This window comes from Sebastes fasciatus, chromosome 24 (genome assembly GCF_043250625.1).
Source record: "Sebastes fasciatus isolate fSebFas1 chromosome 24, fSebFas1.pri, whole genome shotgun sequence".
NCBI classification, from domain to species: Eukaryota; Metazoa; Chordata; class Actinopteri; order Perciformes; family Sebastidae; genus Sebastes; species Sebastes fasciatus.
Window position 1 is genome coordinate 15,469,026 of NC_133818.1, and position 21,970 is coordinate 15,490,995.

The 21,970-nt window shown below is 41.5% G+C and overlaps 1 protein-coding gene across 1 annotated transcript in view; it reads right to left on the reverse strand.

Annotated features, from left to right (window-relative positions):
- Window positions 1–3,159: 3,159 nt before the first annotated feature.
- The window catches only part of LOC141762577 (uncharacterized), an 88,328-nt gene continuing 69,517 nt past the window's right edge, over window positions 3,160–21,970 (reverse strand). The window contains exons 19-27 of the mRNA XM_074626483.1: window positions 20,170–20,289; window positions 17,854–18,011; window positions 14,996–16,787; window positions 12,970–13,143; window positions 11,213–11,386; window positions 9,910–10,086; window positions 7,800–7,973; window positions 5,691–5,864; window positions 3,160–4,074 (exon numbers count right to left, since the gene is read on the reverse strand). Coding sequence (XP_074482584.1) covers window positions 4,053–4,074; window positions 5,691–5,864; window positions 7,800–7,973; window positions 9,910–10,086; window positions 11,213–11,386; window positions 12,970–13,143; window positions 14,996–16,787; window positions 17,854–18,011; window positions 20,170–20,289 — 2,965 coding nt within the window. The 3' untranslated portion in view covers window positions 3,160–4,052. The remainder of the gene's footprint in view (window positions 4,075–5,690; window positions 5,865–7,799; window positions 7,974–9,909; window positions 10,087–11,212; window positions 11,387–12,969; window positions 13,144–14,995; window positions 16,788–17,853; window positions 18,012–20,169; window positions 20,290–21,970) is intronic.

The window sequence follows — 21,970 nt, forward strand, 5'->3', positions numbered from 1 at the left end:
CTTCCTACCCTGTGTTGTTCGTTTTGGTACACTTAATTTTGCAGCATTCAGTATATGTTCTGTAACTTGACTTGTACATTCCTCTATGCTTCCTTCTAATATTACCAAGTGAGCTGACTCCTCACAACATATTGTAAACTTCTCCCAGTCAGCCTTGCCAAAACACCACCTTGTAATTGTGCTCCCTTCCTGTATACATACGTTTGTGTTTATTATCGTGAGAACTGGGAAATGATCACTTTCTGTAGTAACACATATAATATCCGGTACTACTTCTAATTCATATACATACTTTTTAAATTCTTGCCCATTAGCTACCAGGCTTCTCGCATTCCACTGAAGTATGTGGAGCACCATAATTAAAACTTTAACCCTCATTCTGTCCATTTTCCCCAACCTCAGTTGCTGTCAGAAGTGCATGTATCTGATCTGCTTTTACATCACGTATATCAAGGAATCTTCCTGCTGCCTCCACTATGGTCTTGATTCTATCACTTTTCTTTTTTAGCTGAGCTGCAACATTAATGGTGTGGCAGATGAAGACAACAAATTCCACTTTGATTACTACTAGTGAATCATCATTCATTTTACATTTATGAGTACGAGCATTTTGCATATTGTCTGGGACTTGGGTTTGTGCTTGATTTCCTAGTGCATTACCATCCCTTTGTGCTGCATTTCTTTGGTCCATTTCACTGGAATTCCTGTTGTTTGTTTCTGTCGCCCTTACTTTCTTTAGTGCTTCTGCGTATGATATTTTGTTCATTGTCTTAACTCTCTGTACTTCTCTGGCTTCTCTCTGCACTTCACATCCTCCAAACGCAGCACTATGCTCACCTCCGCAGTTACAGCATTTAACCTTTGCATCCTTATCACATTTTCCATACTCATGCTGTCCTCCACATCTCGCACACCTTAGCTTTCCTTTACACTGCTGTGCTGTGTGCCCCATTCTTTGGCATGCATAACATCTGAGAGGTTTGGGAATGTATTCCCTCACGCTGTAGTTCATGTATCCCATTTGCACCGATTTTGGGAGGGTTTTCTCAAACTGAACCACTACCGATAGGGTTTCCTTCAGTGAGCCATCTCTTTTACTCTTAATCCGTATGGCATCAATTACTTTACCCCCTCTAATCTCATGTTTAACATCTTCCATAGACATACTCAATGGGACTCCAGAGATTACTCCTCACAACTTGACCATTGCTCCAGGTATATGAGCCTTCATCTTTTCCCCTTTAAGTGTTGTCATTTTGAGGATCTTTTCCTGCTGTTGTTTGCTGTTTGCATGTATCAACACTCGTTTATTGTTCAAGAACCTGTCCATTTTGATTTTCCCAATCTCCTCTTCGATCGCTCTGGTAAGTTTGATCGGGTGGTAGTGTCCGCCATCCTGATTGAATTCAATTATTACTTTCCACTCCGCTTCTTGTGTTTGATCCGTCTGTCTATCGTTGTGACTGGTTCTTGATTTTTTATTATTACCTCTGACAACTTCACTATCATCCGACCAACTTCTCTCTCTTGCTATCCGCTCTCTCTCTCGCAGCCCTTTTCTGCCTCACAGATTTAGATAACATCCATTCCATTTCACTTCCATTATTTCCATCAGAACTATGTGACATGATGTTACAGTCAAAGTACAGTTTATGCTAATCCGCCAGCAAATCTTTCAATCCTACCGCGTTCGCAAATTACTTCCGTCTCTCTCTAGGAAAAAAAAAAGTTCTTCTTCTTCTACACATGCGCAGTAAGATCTGCTCTGTACTCGCCGAAAATGAGCCAATCGCAACGCAGGACCGCAGCTTCAGTCACACTGCGCATGCGTCATACCCCGACACCAAACCCGTGACCATGGATGTATTAAAAGACCGGTCGTGACCTTCTCTTCTCTTAATACATCCGTGGTCGTGACGCTCCGTTCTTCGAATCGCGCCGCCACGCTCCCAGAATGCATTGCGCGGCTGCTTAGAGTTGAACTACACGTGCATGAAAAGACAGCTGTATAACTATGTTAGTAATGTTGTTGCATATATATATATATGTTTGTGTTTTCTGTAGTATAGCAACATTTTGATATTAGAAAATGTAGTAACTAACGATAAATTGGATGGTTTCCTACATCTTAAAGGGACTGTTTGTAACGTCTTACACTCTTATAAATCATTGCGGGTCGGTGTTTCCCATGCGTGCTCGCGTGTGGCTACGCTGTTCAGACTCAGACTCCAACACAAACTACACGGAAGCACCAAAACCACAAAGTTCTATCTAGTGAAGCCCGTCTGTTAAACAGTGTCGGCCGCGGTCGGAGGACGCGGGGGAGCCCGTAGCTTTGGTCTCCAGGGCCGGAGTCTCTGCTCCTCTGCCTGCCTTCACTCAGCTCGCTCCACCTCACGTGCATGCACGCACACTACACACTGCAGAAGACTTCGTAGCTCTGAGAATATCTAGCGAATGTAAAGTGGACGTTAGTGCAGAAATAACTGCTGCAGCTCCTCCAGACCAACAGAGATTTTCCGTGTCTTGTGAAGTGACGGGGCTCCGCAGAGAGAAACGTTATCGTCTCCGACCGGGTGCCGGTGTCTCCCCTGTTCTCTCCGGCCGCGGTCGGGAGGCTGAAGCAGGAAAAGCCAACACCAGGATCAGCATTGATTCATGGAGAGACCTTTGTCTGGTCAGCTAACATTACTGCCAAGCAGCTGAAATATAGAGTGATATTGTGCTTTTAGCTGACGTGTGTCGCCTCACTGTTTTGAGCGATGCTCGTTCATGTCTATGTAGAGCGAGCACAAGCGCGAGCAACAGGACGCTGACTTTAGTTGACTTAACGGCCACAGGTGTCGCTGTTAATAAGCATTTCTGATTCTTACAAACAGTCCCTTTATAACACCAGGCAGTTGTGCTGGTCAACATTTAATATTTCCAAGACAGAAGAATTTAATCAGTCAACATCAAAAGTTTCAAAATTGCAAAAAGAAACCTGGTTTCTGGTTCAAGCTCAAATTGAGATTTGCTGGTTTAAGACATTTTAAGATGTGACCTGTGACTCTGGGAAACAAAAGGTCACAATTTTAGACCAAAAATAAGATTCAAAAAGCCAAAAACATTCATAATGAAAATCTGCTCTTTGAAGTAAACAGAGGACAAAAGAATTGGTTCGTGTTAGTTTCTTTATTTGCATGACATTAAAGAAATGACGCAGGACACTCATGTAGCTCACTGGAATGTGCAGAATTTAAGGAATGAGTCCAATATTGCTTAGCAATTATAAACACTTTGGTGTTTGGCTTTTGTTTCTGGGACTGGTGGACTGTAATGGAGCCTGTGGAGGCAATTTCAACATTGATTTCTGAGGGTAAAAGCTCCACAGGTTGACTTTCATGTGTCTGTGTTGAGCCATGTAATGTGAAAACTAGCAGGGTGACACGTACATCTGTAATAAACTAACAAATATGATTTGTTTTGTAGCCAAAACACAGATAGTCAGGATTTTTTTTGGTTTTGTTTTACATCAAACATCACATACAAAAGACAATATTAAGGAGCTGACTTTCCACCAAAATCCAGACATAATCTGTTTGTAGTTAGTTGAGAAACTGAAGCCTCAGGTTCAGGTTTTATCTACTTCTTTCTGTTTGTTACAAGCAAATCTGTTATAATATGAAAAACGGCTGGCATTGGTATATATATTGTATATGGTATATATATATATTTAAAAGTATGTGGAAATTAACTGCAAAACTCCATCGTTCCACAGGGTGGAGCTGCAACAGAAAGCAAAGCAGAAACATCTATTTAAATGTGTTAATCTACAGTTCTGTTGTTATAAACAGAACTGATCTGCAGAGGCACTTTGGGTTCAGAATATATGAATGAATGAAGACAAAGTGAAACCCAGGTCCAGGTGGAGGAGGTGGTTGAGTGTGGAGCAGAAGGAGTGGAGGAGTCTCAGTGTGTCTGCAGAGACTGTGCAGAAGGACAGAGTCCAGATACACTGATGATACTCTGTCAGGTCCAGAGGAACACACAGGGATGATGGTGGTTAGAGATCAATACCAAAATCCTTCACATCTGATGAGAGAAGAAGAAGACAACAGAAGTCATGAATCAGTGTTTACAGAGACTCTCTTCATCAGCTGTCAGTCAGCATCCAGTATAAAGAGCAGAAGGGACTTCAGTCTGTGTAGCGTAGCCAGCTTCCTTTCAGCTCTCATGTTAACGTATTTGAGTGAACACACAGAGCTCAGAGCTCACAGACCAGAGGCCTGTACTACGAAGCCAGTCAAACACACCCAGGGTATCTTCTCCTTATTTGGTTTAACTAACCCCTCAACCAAGATCCCGCTAAGCGGTCCTATGACAGTTATCAACTCCGTAAGTCAACCCAGGGTTTCTCAGTCTGGCTATGAGCACGTTCACATAGAAGGGGCGGGGTTTGTAGCACATGACCAATCACAGACATGGACCAGTCTACGGTCAGCAGACTAGAACTAATTACACGTGTGTTCCATTAAATCAATGTGTTGATTAGATGTGTTCTTATAGAATAGAATAGAAGATACTTTATTCATCTCCTGGAGGAATCACAATACTTTAGTCTTATTCTTTCAGCTCCAACCCCGGCGGTGTGAAACAGACTTAGGAGAAGGTAAATAATAAATCTATAAACATAATTCACAGCGGTAAGCAGGCTTACTTTCACTTCTTCTAATCACCCACAGCATACATAAAAGTATTGGTAGCAAACTAACCAAGGCAACACATTCAGTCTGAGGGACTGTAGGAACACGACTCTGACGTGTCTCACAGCAACATACGGCTCAAGAAGCTGATTCAGATGAGTGACTATATGAATATCATATATGAATATATGATAAGAGATCATGTACTGATTTTGTGTTATTGTGGTTATATAAATGTCATTTATGTCCGTTTCACACCGCTGGGTTTGCAGCTGAGAGAAGAAGGCTACATTATTGTCATACAGGTCATAACAATACATGTGATCACATTAACTCAGCAGAGTACACAAAGTAGTTCTAGTCAGATCTCTGGTGCTCTAGACGGGGCAGTGATATTACAAGTCTGTTCATTTACACATTCACACAGTCTGTGACCTTTCTGCATGTGTCAGTTTAAACTGTGTTGCTTTTAGCCTGGATTATGTGTTCAAATTCTTTGTCTCTGTGTAATATTATCTTATGATCCACACAGTGGAAATAAACTGCTGAGAGTCCTGAGAGCATCATTACTGCAGAAACAGAGAGCTTTTCACTGCTCACTTTAATGATGGATTTACTGCTGCTAGGTTGGTTTCAGTCACATTTCAATGTTTCATCTACTTTTAAATATTACATGACAAATATGTAAATATTAGGGCTGTCAATCCATTCAAATATTTAGTCATGATTAATCGCATGATTGTCCATAGTTAATCGTGATTAATCTCAAATTAATCACATGTTTTATATCTGTTCAAATTGTACCTTAAAGGGAGGAGACATGAACACAACAACATCTTCTTCACATCAACTCTAACACATGATCACAACAAGCTTCTGGCTGATCTGATTGGTTGACTGTTCTCTCTCTCTGTGTCACTGTTCTCCTCTCACAGCTTAACGGAGGAAACACATCACAACAATACTGCTGAAACCAGCATGGACCGACTCCGACCCTCTACTGACCTCAGAGTCTCCAGTCTACAGTGTGGACTCTTCACAAGATCAGACAGCTGCTTCACATCTGAATCCTTCAGGTTGTTGTATCTCAGATCTAGCTCTCTCAGATGGGAGGGGTTGGACTTCAGAGCTGAGATCAGAGAAGCACAGCTGATCTCTGACAAACTGCAGCGCCACAATCTGAATAAAGAATAAATGATGAAGATAAAAATCACTTTATAATCCAATCAGATGTGTTCAGGTTTTAAATGTGTAGCTCAACATCACTATGTCCTAATCAATGAGCTTTACCCTAAAATGAGTAGAGTGACTTTGTCATTGTGTTATTGTGGATCATCATAATGTCAGCCTTCTACAGACATCATCCAAATGTCACCACAACATTCATACACCTGTTCATGTCAACACACATCAATAACATGCTGCTGATCTCTGTGTTCATTTATGTGTGTGTGCTGAAGGATCAATATCAATGATCAGACATTATTTGTGGAACATGTTGAAACAATCAGAAACCAGAGAAATATTTCTACTTCATGAAGTAAACTTGATCAATTCAGAACAAATATTCAGGGTTCCTACACATTTTACATTTTACATTCCAGACTTTTCCAGACTTCTCTGTAGATTTTTCAGACCATATTTGACTTTGTGACTCGGGGTTCAGAGGACGCTGTTACAAGACTACAGCCCCCCCTCCCCACCATGGTTGAGATGTCAAACCATTTTCCTCAAAGTTTGCATCCAGCTCTCTTTTCCATTTGGAATTGTTAACCAACCAGGCTTTGTGTTTGGGATCATCAAGCCAGCCCTCAGAACACTTTACTCATCGTGGCCGTTCAGTCTACAGTCCTACAGAGAAAGCTGGACGACGTTCTGCTGTCAAACATCCTGCTCTAGGTGAATCACAATGATGCCGTCCCTCTATTAGCACCAGGGACAGACTGGGACACAAACCCATCCCAGGACTTTGAGACGGAGAGGTGTCTTATGTGAGCGGCCGGAGGGCGCGAGACGAAACATTGTAGGTTAGTAATTTTACCACTAATAGAGTTTCAGTGGTATAAAGATAATGTGACGATGATGATGAAGACCTTCAAGACTCTTCATCGTGGATGACACCTCCTCAGTTTGTATCAGCACGTCATCACTGAATCAAAACAAGACCGGCCAGCTGGAACACTGGTCACAGTTCATCACGTTCATGATGTAAATGACTGAGCCAATCAGATTTCAGCCAGAACGAGGATCAGTCCAAATTAGGAGGGGCCGCTCATCCCCCCCCTCAATATGTAAAGTATTAGATTGTCCCAGTCTGACAGGCAGCGTTCTGCTCTGTGCCATCTGCCTGCAGTTACCGGTTACTTTTTATTATTATATTATTATTGTTATGTTGCTCATGATGAATAGTTGGCCCATATTTGGCTGCCAAAGTGCCGCCCTAGGCGGTTGCCTAGTCGGCCTCTATGGAGGCGCCGGCCCTGGCTGTGACGTTCAGGCGTAGAGGCAGCTCTGTAGGAGTGTGCGTTCAGTCAGAGCCTACTTCCTGTGCTGCTTTCAACGACATCAAGCTCTCTCTGGCCCGCGCTCTCTCACACAGTAGTAAACATTGTGGCTGCACCGGCTGCTCTAAACACCATGAAAAACACTCTGCTTGTATGATCTATTCATTTTTAGAAATTCTGAATTTGATATCTTAGAAAGCAGAATAGGGGCAACAGTCTGGAAATAGACATGTTTTTCCATTCTCTCTTTTCTTTTTTCCATACTCATCCAGACCTGGAAATTACTAAAATCAAATTCCATACTTCTCCATACTGCGTAGGAACCCTGAATATTAGTTGAGAGGATCTTCTGTATCCAGATGTGACCATTTACCAACAATGATAAACATTCATTTACTTTAACAACTAACAGTGGACATTTTCTACACTTTCTTTAAGAAACACAAGTCTTTTGTGACTGCAGACTAAATTTAGTTCAAGAAACATGAAAATATGAAGAAAAGAACATTAACAACTTTATGGATGTAAGTTATGTTTGTACATAAATCAGGTTCAATTGTTAATTCAACATATAAGATCTCTAATAGTAACAGAGAGTCAGTGAACTGACCTCAGAGTCTCCAGTCTACAGTGTGGACTCTCCAGAAAACCACACAGGACCTTCACTCCTGAATCCTGCAGCTTGTTGTCTCTCAGATCCAGCTCTCTCAGATGGGAGGGGTTGGACTTCAGAGCTGAGGCCAGAGAAGCACAGCTGATCTCTGACAAACTGCAGTCCCACAATCTGAATAAAGAATAAATGGAGATAAAAATCACTTTATAATCCAATCAGATGTGTTCAGGTTTTAAATGTGTAGCTCAACATCACTATGTCCTAATCAATGATCTTTTCCCTAAAATGAGTAGAGTGACTTTGTCATTGTGTTATTGTGGATCATCATAATGTCAGCCTTCTACAGACATCATCCAAATGTCACCACAACATTCATACACCTGTTCATGTCAACACACATCAATAACATGCTGCTGATCTCGGTGTTCATCTATGTGTGTGTGCTGAAGGATCAATATCGATGATCAGACATTATTTGTGGAACATGTTGAACCAATCAGAAACCAGAGAAATATTTCTACTTCATGAAGTAAACTTGATCAATTCAGAACAAATATTCAGGGTTCCTACACATTTTACATTTTACATTCCAGACTTTTCCAGACTTCTCTGTAGATTTTTCAGACCATATTTGACTTTGTGACTCGGGGTTCAGAGGACGCTGTTACAAGACTACAGCCCCCCCCCCCCCCCTCACCATGGTTGAGATGTCAAACCATTTTCCTCAAAGTTTGCATCCAGCTCTCTTTTCCATTTGGAATTGTTAACCAACCAGGCTTTGTGTTTGGGATCATCAAGCCAGCCCTCAGAACACTTTACTCATCGTGGCCGTTCAGTCTACAGTCCTACAGAGAAAGCTGGACGACGTTCTGCTGTCAAACATCCTGCTCTAGGTGAATCACAATGATGCCGCCCCTCTATTAGCACCAGGGACAGACTGGGACACAAACCCATCCCAGGACTTTGAGACGGAGAGGTGTCTTATGTGAGCGGCCGGAGGGCGCGAGACGAAACATTGTAGGTTAGTAATTTTACCACTAATAGAGTTTCAGTGGTATAAAGAGAATGTGACGATGATGATGAAGACCTTCAAGACTCTTCATCGTGGATGACACCTCCTCAGTTTGTATCAGCACGTCATCACTGAATCAAAACAAGACCGGCCAGCTGGAACACTGGTCACAGTTCATCACGTTCATGATGTAAATGACTGAGCCAATCAGATTTCAGCCAGAACGAGGATCAGTCCAAATTAGGAGGGGCCGCTCGTCCCCCCCCTCAATGTGTAAAGTATTAGATTGTCCCAGTCTGACAGGCAGCGTTCTGCTCTGTGCCATCTGCCTGCAGTTACCGGTTACTTTTTATTATTATATTATTATTGTTATGTTGCTCATGATGAATAGTTGGCCCATATTTGGCTGCCAAAGTGCCGCCCTAGGCGGTTACCTAGTCGGCCTCTATGGAGGCGCCGGCCCTGGCTGTGACGTTCAGGCGTAGAGGCAGCTCTGTAGGAGTGTGCGTTCAGTCAGAGCCTACTTCCTGTGCTGCTTTCAACGACATCAAGCTCTCTCTGGCCCGCGCTCTCTCACACAGTAGTAAACATTGTGGCTGCACCGGCTGCTCTAAACACCATGAAAAACACTCTGCTTGTATGATCTATTTATTTTAGAAATTCTGAATTTGATATCTTAGAAAGCAGAATAGGGGCAACAGTCTGGAAACAGACATGTTTTTCCATTCTCTCTTTTCTTTTTTCCATACTCATCCAGACCTGGAAATTACTAAAATCAAATTCCATACTTCTCCATACTGCGTAGGAACCCTGAATATTAGTTGAGAGGATCTTCTGTATCCAGATGTGACCATTTACCAACAATGATAAACATTAATTTACTTTAACAACTAACAGTGGACATTTTCTACACTTTCTTTAAGAAACACAAGTCTTTTGTGACTGCAGACTAAATTTAGTTCAAGAAACATGAAAATATGAAGAAAAGGACATTAACAACTTTATGGATGTAAGTTATGTTTGTACATAAATCAGGTTCAATTGTTAATTAAACATATAAGATCTCTAATAGTAACAGAGAGTCAGTGAACTGACCTCAGAGTCTCCAGTCTACAGTGTGGACTCTCCAGAAAACCACACAGGACCTTCACTGCTGAATCCTGCAGGTTTTTGTTGAAGCTCAGATCCAGCTCTCTCAGATGGGAGGGGTTGGACTTCAGAGCTGAGGCCAGAGAAGCACAGCTGATCTCTGACAAACTGCAGTTCCTCAATCTGAATAAAGAATAAATGATGAAGATAAAAATCACTTTATAATCCAATCAGATGTGTTCAGGTTTTAAATGTGTAGCTCAACATCACTATGTCCTAATCAATGATCTTTTCCCTAAAATGAGTAGAGTGACTTTGTCATTGTGTTATTGTGGATCATCATAATGTCAGCCTTCTACAGACATCTTCCAAATGTCACCACAACATTCATACACCTTTTCATGTCAACACACATCAATAACATGCTGCTGATCTCTGTGTTCATCTATGTGTGTGTGCTGAAGGATCAATATCAATGATCAGACATTATTTGTGGAACATGTTGAAACAATCAGAAACCAGAGAAATATTTCTACTTCATGAAGTAAACTTGATCAATTCAGAACAAATATTCAGGGTTCGTACAGATTTTACATTTTACATTCCAGACTTTTCCAGACTTCTCTGTAGATTTTTCAGACCACATTTGACTTTGTGACTCGGGGTTCAGAGGACGCTGTTACAAGACTACAGGCGTAGAGGCAGCTCTGTAGGAGTGTGCGTTCAGTCAGAGCCTACTTCCTCTGCTGCTTTCAACGACATCAAGCTCTCTCTGGCCCGCGCTCTCTCACACAGTAGTAAACATTGTGGCTGCACTGGCTACTCCAAACACCATGAAAACACTCTGCTTGTATGATCTATTTATTTTTAGAAATTCTGAATTTGATATCTTAGAAAGCAGAATAGGGGCAACAGTCTGGAAACAGACATGTTTTTTCATTCTCTCTTTTCTTTTTTCCATACTCATCCAGACCTGGAAATGACTAAAATCAAATTCCATACTTCTCCATACTGCGTAGGAACCCTGAATATTAGTTCAGAGGATCTTCTGTATCCAGATGTGACCATTTACCAACAATGATAAACATTCATTTACTTTAACAACTAACAGTGGACATTTTCTACACTTTATTTAAGAAACACAAGTCTTTTGTGACTTCATACTAAATTTAATTCAAGAAACATGAAAATATGAAGAAAAGGACATTAACAACTTTATGGATGTAAGTTATGTTTGTACATAAATCAGGTTCAATTGTTAATTTAACATATAAGATCTCTAATAGTAACAGAGAGTCAGTGAACTGACCTCAGAGTCTTCAGTCTACAGTGTGGACTCTCCAGAAAACCACACAGGACCTTCACTCCTGAATCCTGCAGGTAGATGTTACTCAGATCCAGCTCTCTCAGATGGGAGGGGTTGGACTTCAGAGCTGAGACCAGAGAAGCACAGCTGATCTCTGACAAACTGCAGCTCATCAATCTGAATAAAGAATAAATGATGAAGACAAAAATCACTTTATAATCCAGTCAGATGTGTTCAGGTTTTAAATGTGTAGCTCAACATCACTATGTCCTAATCAATGATCTTTTCCCTAAAATGAGTAGAGTGACTTTGTCATTGTGTTATTGTGGATCATCATAATGTCAGCCTTCTACAGACATCATCCAAATGTCACCACAACATTCATACACCTTTTCATGTCAACACACGTCAATAACATGCTGCTGATCTCCGTCAAGTCTGGAATTAGAGGATCAATATTAAATCAGACTTGTTGGACTTCATTACTTCATTTATTACATGGCCTTCTTCTCACTGTATCTGCTAGCCTAGCAGGTTTATGTCATTTACAGGAAAGGTCCACATTTGTTCAAGTGTGTCTGTAAACAACAGCCACATGTCATATGTACATTAAAATAGTTATTGGTGGCAGTAATCATTCCTCCTGTGAAGTGGTCCCTTCATAACACAACTACACTGTAAGAAATTACTTCACAAGTTCAACTGAAACTAATATGAAGATTCAGCAGTCTGAGTCGACAAATCAAAGTTACAGACTGTTTAGTACCAAATTCCCTCTTTGAGTTACTATTCCTCCTGCAGCTCAACAAGGAAACTGTCAAACACAACATACTGACTGGATACATACTAAGGCTGGGCAATATATCCATATTATATCCATATCGTGATATGAGACTAGATATCGTCTTAAATTTTGGATATCCTAATATCTAGGGTTGTCAAAGTTAATCGTTTTAACGCCACTATTTTCTTTAACGCATTAATGCAATCGATCTTCCGGAGGTTATAGCGGCTCAGTTTTAAAGCTAGAGTGAAGATACTGGTATCATAGGAAACTGGAAAACCTGATGAATCCATCGGTACCAACCATGTCAAACTAGCTCGTCGGGAAGGAGGTTAAATAACGCTCCAAACTTACTCTAAAGTTTGGCAAGGAAAAACTGTCATGGGCATCTTCAAAGGGGTCTCTTGACCTCTGACCTCCAGATATATGAATGTAAATGGGTTCTATGGGTACCCACAAGTCTCCCCTTTACAGACATGCCCACTTTATGATAATCACATGCAGTTTGGGGCAAGTCATAGTCAAGTCAGCACACTGACACACTGACAGCTGTTGTTGCCTATTGGGCTTCAGTTTGCCATGTTATGATTGGAGCATATTGTTTTATGCTAAATGCAGTACCTTTGAGGGTTTCTGGACAATATCTGTCATTGTTTTGTGTTGTTTGAGTCCTAAAACCCAGAAATGAATTAGCATTTTAGCACTTCCTGTTCCCTCGTCTGGAAGTCAATGGGTTTTTAGTTAGATGCCTGAAATAAGGTCTGTGTTAAAGGTCCAGTGTGTAGGATCTGGAGGTATCTAGTGGTGAGGTGAGGAGATTACAACCAACTGAAGCCTCTCCTGTGTGCCAAGCGTGTTGGAGAGCTACGATGGCCAACGTGACAACGTGAATGTCCCTCTCTAGAGCCATCTGGAGCAGAGCCAGTGTGTAGAGAGTGTGTGTACAAACTACACAAACTACAGTCAGTGAACTGACCTCAGAGTCTCCAGTCTACAGTTTGGACTCTTCAGTCCAGCGAAAAGCAGTTTCACTCCTGAATCCTTCAGCTTGTTGAGGCTTAGGTCCAGCTCTCTCAGATGGGAGGGGTTGGACTTCAGAGCTGAGGCCACAACTTCACAGTGAGTAGCTGAGAGTTCACAGCCAGAAAGACTGTGATGACACAAAAATTACAAAATATGTTATTATGAAAGAGGACAGTTTATATTTACTTCATGCATTTGATGACTAAACAGTTTGATATATACTTCTTTAATCAACATTTACTCCTCACATCAGTGGTTCAGCTAATCTTATCTCACTGTTTGACATGAAACAATAATTCTCATCACTCTCTCTCAAACCTGCAGATTTTTAATCTTTGTTTTTCTTTAATCTTGCAGATGAAGAGAGAGAACATGTAGTTACATTGAGGCTTCCCTAATGTCCAGTCTGTCAGTGTGATCTGATCCCAGGTCTGTCTCCACAAAGTTAGCATGAGGCCTTCTTGATTAGAAAAGCATTTTTAAAACTCAGTGAATAAGTAATAATAATACAGTTGATAAAGATGACCTCTCTTTGCTAGCTACATGCTGCTTTCAGGTTCACGTCCATAAATGGGAAAATTAAACAAATCGCGTGATAATATTAGACCTGTACATAATTAAACATTCATATAACTAGATATTTTGATGACTGCATGGCGTTTTGTCATTAACACTCTTTTCTGAGCATCAAATGTATTCAGCTCACAAACACAATGAATGAACCAATGAGGTTGCATTATTTACAACATAATGACATCAGAAAGATGATATCAGTGTATCAGCATTAAAAACATAACATTGATGTTTGGTTTGTATGAGATCTCTTAAAAAGTCTGAATTCTACCATTCTGCTGTTATATATTCATCAGACTGCTGTTATTGGTGGAAGCTGTGTATTTCCTGTTACTACTCTTCTCTACAGCAACAAGAGAGAGAAACACCAGAGTTTCTTTCTGTGAGTAACAGAATAAAAGGAAAGACTTCAAAACAAGATGATGGAACACAACTTGAATTCATTAGCAATAAAATGCACCATTGCTCGATTCAACACACTCAGGGGTTTTACAACGACTATCTTTGTCTCGTATGACCAGTAGTTTACGGTGGCTAATGCTAGAGTTGGGTCGGTTTTGCCGGTCCGGTCCGGTCTGGTGTACGAGCTTAAACCGGTTTGATTTTATGCTAACGACACGTTCTGGCAAATTAAAAAGTAGCCGACTTCAACAACCTGTGCCGACAGAGTCACAGTGCTAAATCCAGCCTGTATTGCATTACTAATAAGCAATATGACAACGTGATTAACGTAATATTATGATATAATGTTGGTGTATAAACAAGAAGAGGTTTGTTTACTAGGAAGTTCATGTGTTTTTTGGGGTGACGAGACGAGACATGGCAGAGCTGGTCTCAAAGAAAACTAAAACTACAGCAACATGGCAACAGTTTGGATTTGAAGCCAACGAAAGAGATGAGCCCAAAAACACACGAGGTAAGGTGTAATGTGGTGCAAGGCCTATTGAAAGCAAACCCCAGCACCAGGACTCTGATCCCAGGACCGCCCCGACTCCCCGCCGGATCAGCAAACGTTCTGTTGCTGCCGTTACACCGGTTAGACCCAGCACTCCACCAGACAGCTGATCTTTTGTTTTTTTCATTTGTTTTACCAGGTTCACATGTCGTCTCCATCACCCCAAAAGATAAATAAGAAAAAACTGTCAAATGTAACAATTATTAGAAATAAATAGAATAAGTGTTCATTAACTTGACAGCTAGAAACACAAACTACTGAAACATTTTGAACTCAACATTTGAAACAGCTCAAGAACATCTGTGACAAAATACAAATACATATTTATGTAATAAACACGTGGAACATTTATAAGAATGTTATATTTTAAGAATAATTTATAGTGTGTATATTTGAAGAACTAAACTAGTAATCTACACTGATCTATAAAGTTAATCACATCTGGACTTACAGAGCTTTTCTGCAGTTCCTCACAGCTGGAATCAGTCTCAGTCGTCCCTGGTCTGATGTGTTGTACTTCTTCAGGTCCAACTCATCCAGAACCTCCTCTGACATCTGCAGCATGTAGGCCAGAGCTGAGCAGTGGATATCAGAGAGTTCCTTGTCTGATCTGTTCTCTGACTTCAGGAACTCTTGGATGTCCTGATGTACCGAGTGGTCGTTCATCTCCGTCAGACAGTGGAAGATGTTGATGCTTCTGTCAGGAGAGGTATCATACATGTTCATCCTCTTCAGGTTGTTGATGGCTCTCTGGATGATTTCTGGACTGTTGTCTGTCTGACCCAGCAGACCTCCTAAGAGTCTCTGGTTGGACTCCAGAGAGAGGCCATGAAGGAAGCGAACAAACAGGTCCAGGTGGCCATTTTTACTTTCAAGGGATTTCTCCCTGGCTCTCTTCAGGAAGACATCCAGGGTTGAATGAACATATTCTTCTCCCAGGAAGTCCTTCAGTACCTCTGTGTTGCTGTTTGTGTAACAGTGGAACATGTAGACTGCAGCCAGAAACTCCTGAATGCTCAGGTGAACAAAGCAGTAGACTGTTTTCTGGAAGATCACACACTCTCTTTTGAAGATCCTTGTACAAACTCCTGAGTACACCGAGGCCTCTGTGACATCAAGACCACAACGCTCCAGGTCTTCTTGGTAGAACATGATGTTTCCTTTCTCCAGATGTTCAAACGCCAGCCTCCCCAGCTTCAGAAGAACTTCCCCGTCAGCCTCCGTCAGCTCCTGTGGACTCGTCTCATGTTCCTCACCATACTTCTGCTTCTTCCTCTTTGTCTGAACCAACAGGAAGTGGGAGTACATGTCAGTCAGGGTCTTGGGCAGCTCTCCTCTCTGGTCTGTAGTCAACATGTGGTCCAGAACTGTAGCAGTGATCCAGCAGAAGACTGGGATTAGACACATGATGTGGAGGCTCCTGGATGTCTTGATGTGTGAGATGATTCTGCTGGACTGCTTTTCATCACTGACTCTCCTCCTGAAGTACTCCTCCTTCTGGGCGTCAGTGAAGCCTCGTACTTCTGTTACCCTGTCAACACATGCAGGAGGGATCTGATTGGCCGCTGCAGGTCGGGAAGTTATCCAGACGAGAGCTGAGGGAAGCAGATTCCCCTGGATGAGGTTTGTCAACAGCACGTTGACTGATGACTTCTGGGTGACATCAGACACAACCTTCTTGTTCTTGAAATCCAGTGAAAGTCTGCTTTCATCCAGGCCGTCAAAGATGAACAGAACTTTACAGACAGCGAGCTTCTCTGCTGTGACCTTCTGTAATGTTGGATGGAAAACATGGATCAGCATGAGAAGACTGTACTGCTCATCTCTGATCAAGTTCAGCTCCCTGAACGAGAGCAGAACCACCAGACTGACATCTTGGTTTTCCAAGCCCTCTGCCCAGTCCAGAGTGAACTTCTGCACTGAGAAGGTTTTTCCAACGCCAGCGACGCCGTTCGTCAGAACGACTCTGATGTGTCCCCGTTGGTCAGGTAAGGCTTTAAAGATGTCGTGGCACTTGATTGGAGCGTCATGGAGGGTCTTCTTCTTGGAAGCTGTCTCAAGCTGCCTCACCTCATGTTGGGTATTAACCTCTTCACTCTGTCCCTCTGTGATGTAGAGCTCAGTGTAGATCCTGTTGAGGAGGGTTACACTTCCTGTTTCATCAGTTCCTTCAGTCACACATTCACATCTCCTCCTCAGACTGATCTTATGTTCATCTACAACCTCCTGCAGACCTCTATCTGCTGAAAGAGAAGGACAAAAGTTAAAAATAAAGAAGATGTGATTATTATTTTCATTGCCAATATTGAAGTGATCAATATAAAGTAAATAAAAAAGCGGTAAAAGGTTAAACAGTCTAGTTTTAGTGGAAGCATCAGAAATGCTCCTTTTTCTCTCAGTCGGTGTACATGTTTGATTGACAGCAGAGGAGGCGGAGCCTCAGCTGTCCGTCTGCAGCTCTTCATCTAAACAGCTCACTGTGGCTGTTCCTTCCTCACTGTAATATTTAAAACTGATCCACTCATCAAATAATGCAGAAGATGTTCATATCTCGTTGTATGGACATGTTTTTATTGAACAGCACCAATAACAAAAGCCGGGTTTCCACCAAAAGTCCCTGGGACTTTTTAGTCCTACTACTTTTAAGGAACTAAAAGGTTCCTTCAGTCCACTGTTGTCTGTTTCCACTACGGTCTAAAGACCTGTGAAGATTCAGCAAATTAGTCCTCTGATGTATGAAAAAGCAACATGACATGTGACGAGGGCTGTTGGTGGTCGCAGTAGTAAACACACTCTGCAGTCTGCCGTTCAGTGTGTCGTCCGTTTCATCTAAAAAACACGCTGGAAAAAAATAAACATTAGGTTTAATCTCACTGTGACGACATTTACTGCACGTTGGATGTAATGAATGAAATGCAGAGGAGGAAAGTGAAACTAAGAGCGTCCGTCTCCACAGTAAATCATGTTGAGTATTTGAGGGTTATTTATTTATGTCTCTCTTGTTTTCTCCGTCTTTTTGGCTGGACCGCAGACGGCCAGCCCTACAACCCTAAAAGTCTGTCACTGAGTGATGAAGTTACACGATTGGTCGTCTGAGTGTCGGAGTTTCCTCATTGACCTCTGGATCGTACGCCAACGTTGGTGTATGTATATACAGTATGTCTTTGGCTTGAACGGCCAGTTGAGTGGAGCAGAGCGTCCCCTAGTGTCCTCGCAGGACCTGGTGAGACTTTTATGGCTTTTTATGTATTAAAAGAACAAGTAGTGTTTCAGACATGGAGACGTCAGCAGACAGATGTAGAGTCTTACTTTGTACAGTGCTGGTCTGACCGGCTGGCTGCAGTCCAGCTCTGGTTCTGGATCTTTGTCCACACTGGGGACAGGAGGAGTCTCCTGATAAAGCAGACTGGTCCAAGTACACAGCACAGCAGGACAGCTGCTCCTCCACAGAGACATCACTCCTCTTCCTCTTCCTGTGAAGACATGTCTTTATAACTAAAAAGCTTTGTTGATTGGCCGACACTGTCTCAAAGCTCAGATGGTCACAGGGAACAGTTGAAGTGTTGTTACTTTTCTGTTTGAATTCAGCATTCAGTCTGTGATGACAGTGATCCTTTTATTTCAACTCTCCTGCTTTCATAAACACTAATGAGCTGAATTTTACTATCTGGCTGTCTTATTAACCTCTTTACAATCCGACGGACGATATTCTGTCTTTCAGAGGTTGTAGCGGCTCAGTTTTAAAGCTAGAGTAAAGATACTGGTAACATGTGAAACTATAGAAAACCTAAAGATCCATCGTTACCAACCATGTCATGCTAGCTTGTCTGGAAGAACGCTCTGACCTCCAGATATGTGAATGGAAATGGGTTCTATGGGTACCCACGAGTCTGCCCTTTACAGACATGCCCACTTTATGATAATCACATGTCATAGTCAAGTCAGCACACTGAGAGCTGTTGTTGCACGTTGGGTTTCAGAGGGGTCGTCCTCCAGAGGGGTCGTCCTCCTGATCAGTTTCTCCTGTCTGTCCTGTCCCTGGGTCGTATGCCTGAGTTTTCCTGCCCCGTCCCTGTTCAGCGCCCGGCCGCTAGCCCCTTAATCCCTCCTCCAGACTCCCTCCACCCACCCTGATGGAGTTCATAGACTCTGTTTTAGGGACGTCTGGGATCCGTCCCTTGAGAAAGGGGGGGACTGTCATGGTCTTGGGTTTTGGTTGTAGTTTGTTTCCTGTTTTTTATTTTGTAGGTTCAACACTTTCTACAGCTACTTCACAGTGAAAGTCCTCCATTAAAGAGAGCTGATCATGTCCTTAACAGTCTCACGGTCACTTTGGGCAGCTTAGCTTGAGTTAGTTAGGTTTGAACTGAGGTTAGAAGTGGTCTAAATAGTGTGGTAGACCAGCAGTCTAAGACACACAGTATGTAACAGTGGTGTCTCTGGTTCAAATCCAGATGGTTTACATTTATTTTTATTTCGTTCTGTTTTCTGTCACTTTCTACAGTCAACTATCAAATGAAGGCATGAATGTAATTCAAATATTCTAAAAAGAGAAGTGGTCCAAATTTACATTACTGCCCCTTTTTGTATGAGCAGATAACTTTAACATCACTACTGCCCAGGGATGTTTGTTCTTGACCTTAAGGAACAACATATGGTGGAGAAAATCTAAGGTCAAAGGTCCACTTACTAATGATCCAAAACTTTCAACTGCAAGCTCTGAATCTTTAGTAAGTGAGCTTAAATTCCCTTCACCATATTCTACATCAGTAGTTAGTTAAAGAACAAACTCAAACATTCAACACGCGTTAGTTTGGATCAGAAAGTCACACAATAACACAAACTAACTAACCGATGGATGCAGCAGTAGAGCAGCAACTCCCGTGTTCTGAGAGGGAAAATTACTGCTTTTGTTAATGGAGTCTGGTGGCTCTGAAGAGAGCGATATAATGGCTTCAGTTCCCGTCAGAAAGGGCTGTCTGATGGAGAGGTAAAGCAGAGAAAATATTGTAAATATAGTGTACACCTAAATGAATATTTGTTTGTTTCTTTTAGATGGCTAAAATACGTTTTTCGGCTGCTCCTGTCCACAGCTGCTTTACCTGTCCATCAGACAGCCCTTTCTGACGGGAACTGAAGCGGTTATATCGCTCTCTTCAAAGCCACCAGACTCCATTCACAAAAGCAGTAATTTAACTTCCCAGGCCACGGGAGTATAGTACAACCCCACTTCAAAGAAGCTGTCATAACAGCTGATTTTAGGAGAAGTCAAACCAACACAGTATTTTGAGGACTAATGTGAGAAAATGAATTACACATTTGAAACACATTCTTTCACATTTTGAATAGTTGTAAATCATTACAGCGACTTCAACGTTCAGGCAGAAATATGAATATTTTCTTGAAGTGTAAATTGTGAAATGGAGGTTCTCAGGTGTTTTGTTACAGAAATACAATCAGTAGTTTGTGGCTCTAAAACCCAGACTAAGATCCATCTTAGTTTGAAACAGTATCTGCACTAATAGTTCTGCATCAGGAATATAAATCTGTTAGCAGAACATTTAGTCTTCATCCTCAATGCATCATCATCCATCAGGTCAGCTTACAGTACAAACAGTCTCTTACTTTGTGTCTGAGGGTCCAGGTTCATTACTGAAGTTTGGAGGAATCAATATGAATGACGAGTCACTCTTCATAGACAGACAGCTGGGTACTGGAGACTCTGCTCTCTGTCTGGACTGAACTCTGCAAACACCAAGATGATTTTATTCACATCACATGAATCCTTGATAAACTCTCTGATGACAAAGACATTTCAGTTTCTAAATACACAAACTACTGCTACTGTCAATAATGTGGTTTAAAGTTTGTATTAGTCCTCTTAGATTACAGCTGTTCTGGGTGACTGACAGCTGTCACAGATACGAAGAGGAAGAATGCACTAATTCATTCTCTTTGTGTCACCAACAGTGTGTTAAACTTCACTTAGTAAATACATTTAGTAGAAATTTAATATACAAACACACAATCAACTAAATCATGACATTGGCATGGCATCACTTTGTTTTATATCATCCTGTATCTTACCAGTGGTGTTCCTTATGTATTCAAATCTGAACTCTATGTACGTAAGTTTTAGCATCAAAATGCTGTTTTCCCTTCAAGACCTTCTAAAAACGTTCTCCCATGTGACCTGACGTAGGTTTCTACATGATGACACTGCTACATGTACAGTATCTATACATCCTTATAGTCAGTGTATTAATACAGTAACTTAGATGGTGGTCAGCGTGCTCCCAGTCAGGAGAAGCAGACAGGAGTACCAGCAGGAAGCTAAGTGATGTACTGCTGTGGACGCCACGTTAGTTCAGATCAGAAAGTCACACAATAACACAAACTAACTAACTGATGGATGCAGCAGTAGACCAGCTACTACTGTGTTCTGAGAGGGAAAATGACTGGTTTTGTGAATGGAGTCTGGTGGCTTTGAAGAGAGCGATATAATGGCTTCAGTTCCCGTCAGAAAGGGCTGTCTGATGTCGAGGTAAAGCAGAGAAAATATATTAAATATAGTGTACAACTAAACGAATGTATATATTTTATATAAAGTGGCTAAAATAAGTTTTTCTGCTGCTCCCGTCCACAGCTGCTTTACCTCTCCATCAGACAGCCCTTTCTGACGGGGAACTGAAGCTGTTATATCGCTCTCTTCAAAGCCACCAGACTCCATTCACAAAAGCAGTAATTCTACTTCCCAGAACACGGGAGTATACATACAACCCCACTTCAAAGAAGCTGTCATAACAGCTGATTTTAGGAGAAGTCAAACCAACACAGTATTTTGGGGACTAATGTGAGAAAATGAATTACACATTTGAAGCACATTCTTTCAGATTTTGAATAGTTGTAAATCTTTACAGTGACTTCAACGTTCAGGCAGAAATATGAATATTTTCTTGAAGTGTAAATTGTGAAATGGAGGTTCTCAGGTGTTTTGTTACAGAAATACAATCAGTAGTTTGTGGCTCTAAAACCCAGACTGAGATCCATCTTAGTTTGAAACAGTATCTGCACTAATAGTTCTGCATCAGGAATATAAATCTGTTAGCAGAACATTTAGTCTTCATCCTCAATGCATCATCATCCATCAGGTCAGCTTACAGTAGAAACAGTCTCTTACTTTGTGTCTGAGGATCGAGGGTCGTTACTGAAGTTTGGAGGAATCATTATGAATGACGAGTCACTCTTCATAGACAGACAGCTGGGTACTGGAGACTCTGCTCTCTGTCTGGACTGAACTCTGCAAACACCAAGATGATTTTATTCACATCACATGAATCCTTGATAAATTCTCTGATGACAAAGACATTTCAGTTTCTAAATACACAAACTACTGCTACTGTCAATAATGTGGTTTAAAGTTTGT